This window comes from Cryptotermes secundus, unplaced genomic scaffold (genome assembly GCF_002891405.2).
Source record: "Cryptotermes secundus unplaced genomic scaffold, Csec_1.0 scaffold1084, whole genome shotgun sequence".
Classification (NCBI taxonomy): domain Eukaryota; kingdom Metazoa; phylum Arthropoda; class Insecta; order Blattodea; family Kalotermitidae; genus Cryptotermes; species Cryptotermes secundus.
The window spans coordinates 614,015-625,467 of NW_019724603.1; the positions used below are offsets into that span (position 1 = coordinate 614,015).

At 40.7% G+C, this 11,453-nt stretch overlaps 1 protein-coding gene across 2 annotated transcripts in view; it reads left to right on the forward strand.

Moving 5' to 3' along the window:
• The window catches only part of LOC111862529 (cyclin-G-associated kinase), a 70,903-nt gene that overhangs the window by 24,777 nt on the left and 34,673 nt on the right, over positions 1-11,453 (forward strand). Inside the window, exons 13-15 of one of the 2 annotated variants that reach the window (XM_023848011.2) lie at positions 1,341-1,454; positions 4,445-4,550; positions 6,155-6,342. In XM_023848011.2, coding sequence (XP_023703779.1) covers positions 1,341-1,454; positions 4,445-4,550; positions 6,155-6,342 — 408 coding nt within the window. The remainder of the gene's footprint in view (positions 1-1,340; positions 1,455-4,444; positions 4,551-6,154; positions 6,343-11,453) is intronic. The other variant, XM_023848012.2, reaches the window with a different exon arrangement.

Below are 11,453 nucleotides of genomic sequence, written 5' to 3' on the forward strand. Positions count from 1 at the left end.
GCTGTAACAGCGGCACGCACACAGGAAGACTACACAGGATAACACCTATACAGTGTGGAAACAAGAACTAGCCGCTGCAGCACTTTAGACGTAGGGCGAGTAACCCTAACAATTTTAAATTTAAAATTTAGAGAAAAATGAAAAAATTTAAAAAGATTTTAAAATTAGAACTAAAGATTTTATAGTGCTACTACAGGAACGTCAAAATTAATGTGTGTAAAATAATCTACAAACCAGACAGATATCAACGAAGTAGATGTTGATAATAACAAGGAAAGTGTTTTAAATGTTAAATTTTGGGCTGGGTGCAGTGTGACAGCATCGTGAGTGTTATACACCTGATGATGGCCGTCTGAGGCCGAAACATGTAGTGTAGAGGAGCAAGATCAAGGACACATAATATATTGTTTGCACTTGGGACAGAATCTGTATCATTATATCATTTCTGTGTTTTTCCTCATGGTATCATGCAAACAGTGTAAAATGTACTAAATGTTGTGTTGAAGTCACTCTGAACTCTGCTGTATAATCAGTGAGATGTATTATTTAAGACCTTTTTTTTTTAGAACTTGTCTTTTAAAATGGATCTGGGAGCTACTGGTAGAATGGCAATGATTGAGCTGATCCTCAAGAGTGCTAATTGAGAGCTGATGTGATGTATGATTTAGATATTTTGGTAAATGGTTGCTGCTTACATCTGTTGCCATGTAGGACTTCAGGATGACACGTTGAATGGCATCAATGCTGCCCCAAGCCAACAAGCTATGCATCTGTCATTTTTATATTATTGAGGACTAACATATAGGCCACCCGTGCCAAAGCTCAAGTGGTTAGTCACTGGTTTCCCGTTGTGGTTGCCCGGGTTCGAGCGCAGGTCCAGTCATGTGGGATTTGTGGTGGACAAAATGGCATTGGGGAATGATTTCTCTGAGTACTTTGGTTCCCCTGCCAATGTTCATTCCACTGATTGCACCACAATCACCCTCATCTATCATCTGGGGCTGGTACAGTAGGCCAGAAGTGGCCACAGTACCAAGTGGACTTAGTCCCACCCCATGAATGCAAAAAATATAGGCCCTTGAAATTCCGCCAGGACATAAACACTTCTGATTTGTGTTCAGGAAATGCTTGATGTGACTGGGCCACTGCCTGTCATGACTGAAATCTTCTTGTAGTTCTCCTTATTTTCTATAGGCCAGGGTAGTACCTCAGATTAGGCCACAGCCACTTCCATATCATTTATAATTCATTATTTGCTAATCATAATAATTTTATAATTTTAAGGTGTTCTGTTATATGATAATGACATTTTACTGTGTGCTGTTATCTCTCTGTTGCAGGTACCTGCATTACCTGAGCCATGTGCTTCACACTCCAGCACTGGAGCCACATTTCAAACCTGTCACATTGATCTCGGTCACTCTCCAGCCAGTACCTCTTTTCACCAAAGTCAGGTAAGACTATTACAGATTATTGTAACCGAACACAGTTACAGAGTTTTGTAAAAGCTTCTACACTGTGGTCACAGGATTTGCAACATGTTTCAAAATTGGGTCTTGTTATGTCTTAACAGAAATTTCACCAATAAAATACTTAGAATTAAAAGAACTGTGTAGTAGAGTACAAACTGGGAGGTTGCAGATTCAATTTGTGATGGACTTTTCAGTTGACCTAATCCTTCCAGCTGCTCTATGGCCCTAGGGTCGACTCAGCCTATAACAGAAATGAGTATCAAGTAATGTTATATTTTAGCGTCCTGTTGCACTGATTTAAGTTCATGATTTGTTTAATCCGTCTTGCAGTGCGTACACTTATCTATCTTCTTCTCTCACTCTCACTACATGTTTCGGCATAAAAATGCCATCTTCAGGTGCTACTCAATTCACGTCAAACTAGTACATTGTATGCCTTGTCTTCACTTTAAAATAACTAAAATATATGTCCATCATATATATTGACAAATGTCAATCGTAAAAATATTAAAACTGTTCAGGATTCCCGATCGCTACGTCGTATCTTATTACGCCAGTCATGCTCATCCTACTCTGTTGGAGCTCTTCTTCCCTATCGTGTGTATCTGCAACGTGAATTTGTATTCATTAATACTGTGTTCCGTATTTTATCTATTACTTGTGGTATTATAACTTTTAATAATACTCACTGTGTTTCTGTTGCGTCTTGTTCTCGCGACTGCGTGCGTTATGCTGTTGGGTCTGCTGGGTGTGTGTGTGTGTGTGTGTTCTGTCTTCGTTTTGAGTGAGTTATGATGTTGTTGGCGTAGATGTGGTGGGGGTACATACATGCAGAACACATACATGACATAAGACACAATAACAGCAATACAGGATACTCAGAACATATATTAAACACAGGACATGCATATGGCACTATAGAAAACACTATGGATATCATAGCAATAGGTAGGAAGGGGCAGTACTTGAACACATTAGAGAACTACCATATATATAGAACGACAAAGAAAAACACACACATGAATAACATAAACAAAGAAATATATAACCCAATATACCACGAATTAAACACTATCTACACAGAACAACATAACAACACCCCACCCCCTACCCCCACCACATCTACGCCAACAACATCATAACTCACTCAAAACGAAGACAGAAAACACACACACACACACATACCCAGCAGACCCAACAGCATAACGCACGCAGTCGCGAGAACAAGACGCAACAGAAACACAGTGAGTATTATTAAAAGTTATAATACCACAAGTAATAGATAAAATACGGAACACAGTATTAATGAATACAAATTCACGTTGCAGATACACACGATAGGGAAGAAGAGCTCCAACAGAGTAGGATGAGCATGACTGGCGTAATAAGATACGACGTAGCGATCGGGAATCCTGAACAGTTTTAATATTTTTACGATTGACATTTGTCAATATATATGATGGACATATATTTTAGTTATTTTAAAGTGAAGACAAGGCATACAATGTACTAGTTTGACGTGAATTGAGTAGCACCTGAAGATGGCATTTTTATGCCGAAACATGTAGTGAGAGTGAGAGAAGAAGATAGATAAGTGTACGCACTGCAAGACGGATTAAACAAATCATGGAGTATCAAGTAACTTCCTGGGGGTAAAGAGTGGCCAGCATGTAAGGCTGACAACCTAACTGCCAGCTGTGAGCCTATCATCTAGAAAATGTAAAGCCCCTCTCACAACCCTATGGGCTTCCACAGCCTGTTACAGGGATAACCTCACCTTTTATTATAGTAGGCTAAGGTAAAGTTTTCCCCATTCTTGAATAGTAACCGCCATGCCGTGAAGATATACAGAGGAGTGGAGATATAGCACTGGATGGAGGTTAGTGGTGAGCTTCACACCCTCTCTACTTTAACCCAGGAGATAGACCCCCAGTGCCCATTAGACAAGAGGGTGAGTCAGCCTCAGAGCCAATCCGGATGCTGGGGCGATAGAAGAATAATTTCATGCCCCTCCCAAGAATCGGACCATAGGCGTCCATCACATTGCCCACGGCTATACTGACCAAACTATCTCAGTTCCTCGTCCTTGTATACTGCACTTGGAATTATTCTGTCAATTCTTGTATATTTGCACTTTGTTAATGGCTTCCCCATATGTAACAACAATATTGTATCGAGATCATGGTCCGTTAGGATGTGACGCCATGCGGTTTTTAGTAGATGGGTACTAATATATCAGAGGGAACTGCTGTCTCAGTCTGCAGTTAGAAGATTTGGTAGCAAGTTCCCGGATACCACACTGAAGGGCATCACATCCAAGGAGGCAGACCACCTTCTTGATGCTGACTGCTTTGTGATCCTCAGAAGTGAAGTGCAATGTTACTGAGGAATGAAAGTCACTTAACTTCTTTTAGAAGTTTGTTGGTTTATATCTCTTCCGAGCATGTCCTGGCATCTGTTCATCGAGACCAGAACCCATTTCTGGGATGAGAGCCCGCATAGGGCAGATTCTCTCGTCCCCAGTGATGGGTAGTTACAAGAATTATGGGCAGCAAAGGGGATGTACAGCTCGGTGTAGTCTCATAGTTAGTGGGTTGTCCGGGAACCGGTGTTTTTCACGTGGGATCAAACTGTGCACTCCCTGACTGAGAGTCCAGTGTCATACCCTGAGATCACCAGTCACCACTCACAGGCTGTGAGATAAATTATTCTGTGTACAGGAGCCTGTAATGTGAGTATATACATAAGGGTTAAAATTCTGCAAAGGATTACAATGTTTAAAAAGTTGCCTACAATAAATAAGTTATGTGATGTAATATATATAAATTTTAGAGTATACTGGAAGTCAGTTATTATTGCCCTTCCTCCTATAGACCCCAAGAAACCTTTGTGGAAGTCTACCATATACAGAAAACTGTTTATATTTACTGCCATAATGCACGCACAGTTATACTGGACCGTATGTGTTTCAGGGATGGTTGCCGACCTTATGTAGAAGTGTACGAAGGGGAAGACAGGGTCCTGTCAACACTTCAGGAGTATGAAAGGATGCGTCTGTTTAACATTACAGAAGGGAAGGTAAATCGTGTTCTCAGAAAGAGAATTTTTTATTGACCTTTCTGTTTGTTTGCTAAAATATTAAATGAAATAGAAAAACCACTGGGAAATGTAACTTTGCAGAAGGGCTGTATACAGAGGGGTCTAAACTTATTTTGTGTATGTAGACTCTTAGGAACAGATATAATGGATATCATTTATTTCTTGGGCATAAATTTGTTTTATTGGTGCAGTGTGTAGAATCGGTTACAGATGTAATCTTACATGACATTTCGTTATTTAGTGGTGCTGTGCCCATGATTTGTTTTTGAGTAGCAGCAAAGTTACAACCTAATTGTGAATCATGTCAGCCGTTACTATAACAAGTATCTGAGCTCTGCTGTTCTAAATAATTCCATTCTAAGTTGTGTTATACTTATTATGCTAAGGAATGACCTTCTGTACTATCAGTCTGTAATAAGTAGGATTTCTGCACTCATTTTTTTTCAGTTTATCATTGATTTCAGTGGGCCATACTCTGTTAACTGTGAAATTAATTTTTTTTTTTAATTCGCTTAGTGGGGGGTGCAGTCCAGCTGGGTCCACTTAGCACAGCAGCCACTGATTGGCTTATTGTAGCCTGCCCCGGGTCATTGTGGTGATGGAGAATTTGGTGGAATGAAGATTGGCAAGGGAAACCGAAGTACTCGGAGAAAACCTGCCCCAATGCCACTTTGTCCACCACAAATCCCACTTGACCAGATCCGGGATCGAACCCGGACCGCCGCAGTGGGAAGCCAGCGACTAACTGCTTGAGCTATGGCACGGCCCCAAAATAATATTGTAACAAAATTTAAAAAGGAATAGGCAGATAATTCATAACAGCTGCACATGACACAATAAGAGGAACTGCCAGTCGCTACAGGACCCATGGGCACATAGATGAGGATATATCCCAAAAATCAGACTTAAGGATGAAACCACAGCAGTTTCATCAGCAATTTTAGAGACACCTGAAGATGGCCGATATTGGTCAAAACATGTAGTGAGTATACATTAGTGACGTAGGAGAGATTTTAACAATATAAACAGGCAGGGGAGCTGGCATAGTACAGTTGGTATAGCAACTGGCTATGGGTTGGACGACCAAGGGGCCAGAGTTTGAGTCCTAGTAGGTCAAGAATTTTCTTTTCTCCACGTCGTCCAGACCCTTTCTGGGGCCCACCTAGGCTCCTATCCAATGGGTTATGGGGGCTCTTTCCCTCGGGTTAAGGTAGCTGGGATGTGAAGCTGACGACTCACCTCCAACTAGTGCTGAGTTCAAGAAAATGTAGATCTATACATCCATTCCCCCATATACAGTCATAGCATGGTGTTCAGTTAGGTAAAGGTTTTGAAAAGCAAGTTGCATGTCTGATGGCTAACAACTAACAGGAAGAAATAGGCAGATAACACAAAACTAATGGGACAAAAAGGAAGAGAAAATTTTGACTTTAGAAATGCCGTTCACCCTTTCAGTGGAAAGAGCATAATCATTTTTGGCCACAAATTTACATGGACATTTAAGTACATAGAAGTAGATATATTAATTTAGCAATCATGAATCGTACTGTAAAACTTGACACACAACAGGTGATGAGATTCAGGCTGTGTTCCAGGTGACACTCCCTTTGAATGTGACTGTCCTGGGAGACATCACGCTAGTGGCCTATCATGCACGCAACACGCTTGGAGGAGTCATGACTTCTGGGAGGCCAACAGGAATCAAGATCGCGCAGATCCAGTTTCATACAGGCTTTATAGCTGAGGAGGAGACTAGTCTCAGGTACACAAAGTAAGTATTGCGGCTCTGCACAACATCTGTATTTACATTATGTTCTCTTTGTAATTTGTATATTAAGTTTAGTAATTGTGTTTGTTTCTTATACATTTATACCCTCAGTCACCTTTATGTGTGAACTGAACATCATGTGCTGCGTATTTGGGGTGTCCCAGATTCAGATCTCAGCAGAAGACTGGCTCTCCTCATTGAGGTTTCTTTTGCTTGTTCTCAGTCCTTTCAAGAAAATTCTGGGTTAGTACTTAAATTAGCCAATGATTGCTTTCTTCTATAGCCTTTCAAATTCATTATCATTAATCACCCTTTCTTTTTTTTTAGGGGGGTGTTATATAACAACACTTTCAATATCAAGATGAGCCGGGATAGCATAGTCGGTGTAGCAACTGGCTATAGGCTGGACCACCAAAGGGTCAGAATTCGAGTCCCAGTGGGGGCAAAAATTTTTGCTTCTCCATGTCGTTCAGACCAACTCTGGGGCCCACCAAGCCTCCTGTCCAATGGGTACTGAAGGCTCTTTCCCCAAGAGTAAAACAGTCAAGGCGTAAAGCTGACCACTCACCTCCAACTAGTGCCAAGGTCAAGAAAACTAGGGACTATACAGTCACTCCCCCACACATCTTCATGGTGTAGTGCTTAATTAGTTAAGCACAGGGACAACTTTGCATTATCTTTTTTTAATATCAAGAATTTAAGGAAGGCATCAGATAACTAATTAATGATGGGTTGGAAAGGATTTCAAAGGAAGTGGTCATGGCTGAATTGGAGTACTATCCCAGCATCTGCTTCGAAATACTGAGGAAGCCCACATAAAGCCATACTGTGAATAGGTATTGTCCTGGTTAAGATTCGAACTGAATGCCTACTGAATACAAGTCCAGAACATTACCTCTAGACTAACGTGTTCACTTTTAATCTTTTTACCACTGAGATTTATATAATCAAAGCTACTGAGAGCATAATTGAGTAAACCATAAATAAAAATTCATGATCTTGCCTTTGGTTTTAAGTAGGTGTGAAGCTTTGTCTGTTATTCTGAAGGAATGACAGATTGAGAAATATGTACTGAGGAAAATATATCGGAAACTTCCCAGACTAGGTCAAAAAAGAAATGATGACTTAACTTATTCAATTTTTGCTCCTATCTTCGGAATGTATACAATGATCCCATAATTTTTTCCATTATTCAAAAGCACCATGGAAATAAATTTCCTTACTGTTGTCGAGTACCGCTTGCAGTTCCCCTTGGATGTCAGACACTGTTTCAAAATGCTGTCCCTTCAGTTTCATTTTCAAATTTGGGAAACGAAGCAAAATCACAGGAGGCTAAGTTTAGCAAGTAAGGAGGATGAGGAATGATAACTGTGTTGTTAGTCACCTATTCTGTGGTTCTCAGGGATATATAGGCAGGCGCGTTGTCGTAAGGAGCCAGTTGTGGTTGTGCCAAAGTTCCGGTCTTTTTCATTGCACATTTCCTCTCAGGTGTCTCAAAACATAACAGTAAAAGTCAGAGTTGACTGTAGTGTTAGGAGGAACAAATTCACGGTGAACAGTCCCCTATAAAAAAAATGAGCATGCTCTTTGTTGAACTGCGGATGTGCCGCACATTTTTTTCTCTTGGTGATTTTGGGCTCTTGCACTCTTGTGAGTGTTGCTTTGTTTCTGGATCATGGCTGTAAATCCATCTTCTGTCACCCATTACGATCCTGGAGATAAAAGTTGGATCCTTGTTAGCCTTCTCTCATAGCTCAAAACACACGTTTTCACACCTCTGCTTTTGATCACTTGTCAAGATTCAGTGAACAAACTTTATGGCAGTGCAGCGCATGTTCAGATTTTCTGTTAAGCTCTCCTGGCAAACTCCATAACTGTTCCCAGCAGTGTCTGCGAGCTCATGGATTGTTAGGTGACAGTCTTCTTGGATGAGTCCTTGAATTATTTCATCATTGTCCTTTTGCTGATGCTTGGTAGCCCTGAATGTTCATCTTAAACTGACACTCAACCAGCCTTGAAACATGAATGACATTCAAAAACCTCTGTCCGGCTTAAAAAATGTTCTCCAGACGTGTTCCTCGATTTTTGCCATCCATCGTATACAAAATGGAACACAAAGTCAAGAAAATACTCATGTAAAAACAATGCATGTTTACAGCACAGTGTCCTGTGGCAGACTGATACAATAGGCTTGCAGAAGTGTGACCTCTCATCTTCTTCTACTGAGGCAGTTACAACAATAACAGTCCAGGACCTTTCCGATACCACCTCATAAACGCGAAGTAATACCAATGCTTTACATAAATATAGACCTGGCAGGCTGGTTCATATGGCAATTTTTCTGACTTTTGCCTGATTCAAACTTGAGCTGGATCACCAGCTATCCTGTACTGATTTTTTTGTGGTTTTCTTCAGTCCCTCCAGGCAAATAGCAGGATAGCACCTGTAATTAGGCTCAGACCGATTCCTTCCATGTCCTTTCCAATTCATTATGTGCAACTGATTATAGCATTTAGTGCTATAATCTGAGGTGCAGTGTCATTAAATAAACCCTAAATGAATATATAAACATGTAATGTAGTTAACAAACTTGGCAAATTGAACAAATTGCAATGAAAATAGATTTATATGTAATTGTAAACGTAGAAGGTCATGTACGGTTTTGGAGGTGTTAATTGAAGGTCTTCACATAATACGCATTTTCATTGTTAATTTTCACAGGCCTGTCATAAATGCATTAATGCTTTCTCTGTCTGCCAGCAGTCTGTGTTTAAATAACTGCACAGTAGGTCTGGTATAATTACAAGAGGCGGTTTCTTGTGTTATCAATCTTTGTCTGCGCTACAATAGAAAAAATTATTTCTCTTTCTGTTTTTTACGTGTATATAGTCATGCATTGGTTCGTGTTTGAGATTTAGACAAATTATTAATATCTGATTTTGGGCTTTCATTATGGTGAACTGTTGATGTTAATTCAACTCAAGGGTGTCTACAGCCTGTGAATGTAGGTAGTGCTGCTGATGTTTCAGAGATAAATGCTGCCTCCATCTTCAGGGTCAAGTGTATAGAGTGGGTGAGTTTCTTTGTATAGGTAGGTATATGTTTCAAAACAGTCACCATGGGGGAAGAGGGGCTGATGCAATGTGATTCTATTGAAACGTGAACATACATATACACAGAAACTCAGCCACCCTACACACTTCAGTCCTGAAGATGGAGGCAGCATGCACCACTGAAATATCAGCAACACCACCCACATCCACATGGTTTAAACTTCAAAGAGACGAATTAACTTTAAAATTATTAATTTATTAACTATCTCATTATGACTTCGCTCAAAAGTTCGTCATTTTCCTCACCCATTTCAGTCTTTGAGCTCGCATTCAGCAGCATGCTGTGCTGCTGCATAGGCTATTATGGTTTACATTACAGACATTTAATATGTTACATGTCTACTGAGAAGTTATAGGTGTAGTTACAAAAATTACCAAGCGATTAGTTGCTGGCTTTCCACCGCGGCAGCCTGGGTTCGATCCTGGGTCTGGTCAAGTGGGATTTGTAGTGGACACGGTGGCACTGGGGCAGATTTTCTCTGAATACTTTGGTTTCCTCTGCCAATCTTCATTCCACCAATTGCTCCACAGTCACCCTCACCTATCATCTGGGGCTGGTACAATAGGCCAGAAGTGGCCGCAGTACAAGAGACTTAAGTCCCACCCCACTAGCATTAAAAAAAGCTTAAAGTTACATCACACACTCATGGAGCTGAGCTCTTCTTGAGAAGTTGCCAATTGTGCAGCTACTCAAGAATTTCCCAGCATTTTATGGAAACCAAAAGTTCATTACCATGTTTACAGGAGCCCTCCACTGGTCCCTATCCTGAGCCAGATCAATCCAATGCATACCATCCCATCCTATCGCTCTAAGATCCATTTTAATTTTGTTCACCCACCTATGCCTTGGTCTTCCTTGTGGTCTCTTTCCTTCTGGCTTTCCCACCAATATCCAGTATGCATTCTTCTTCTCCCCCATTCGTGCTACATGCCCTACCCATCTCATTGTCCTTGACTTGATCATTCTAATTATACTTGAAGAAGAGTACAAGTTATGAAGCTCTTCATTATGCAGTTTTCTCCAACTTAAAAGTTACATAAGTAATTAAATTCATGAAGAAATTAAGAGCACATTAAATTTGAAGGATCCTATTCCTGCTGCCTTTTAGTTCAGAACCTTGTGTCTTCACATCTGCTGTCCAGATTAAAATGTACAAAACTATGATTTTGCATGTAGTTTTGTATGGGTGTGAAACTTTGGTCTGTCATGTTAAGGGAGGAACATGGACTGAGGGTGTTTGAGATCAGGGTGCTGAGGGGAATGTTTTGAGCAAAGAAGGATGAAGTAATAATAGGCTAGAGAAAACTGCATAGTGTACACTTCACCAACTATGATTAAAATGATCAAATTGAAGGGGGTGAGATTGGCAGGGCAGTACCACACATGGGAGGGAATAGGAAGGCAGGGGAGAGGGAGTGGGAGGGAGGGATAGACAACAAAAAGACCTAGACATAGATGGATATTAAAATGGATCTTTGGGAAATAGGATGTGAGGGTGTGGATTGGATTCATCTGGCTCACGATAGGGACTAGGCTCTTGTGAACATGGTGGTAACCTTCAGATTCCATAAAATTCTGGAAATTTCTTGAGGGACCAAGCAGCTGTTATCTTCTCAAGAACTGAGCCCCATGGAATTAGTCATGTAGTTTGTAGATTCTAAAGGTTTCTGATGATGATGTATAACATAAACAACTGAATAGGTGTCTTCCCACCCCCCTCAGCTGAGGATGGAAACAGATCCAGTTTCTGAAATGTCATGTTTTCTATTTTCTAGAACACCAGCTGATGGAACAAGTCCAAAAACCCAGGAATTCTGAGTAGTTTGTTTGTGTTAGTTCATTTGTTAGTTATAAGTAATTAAAATTTGAATGCAAACTAAAATTACCCTACCATTTAAGATATTTTGACATGTTGACCCCTACCTCCCCAGCGGTACGTGGCGGTAATGTAACGCTCGCGTTCTTACGGTAATAGGCGAGTTCCCGCCCCGCCACTCCCC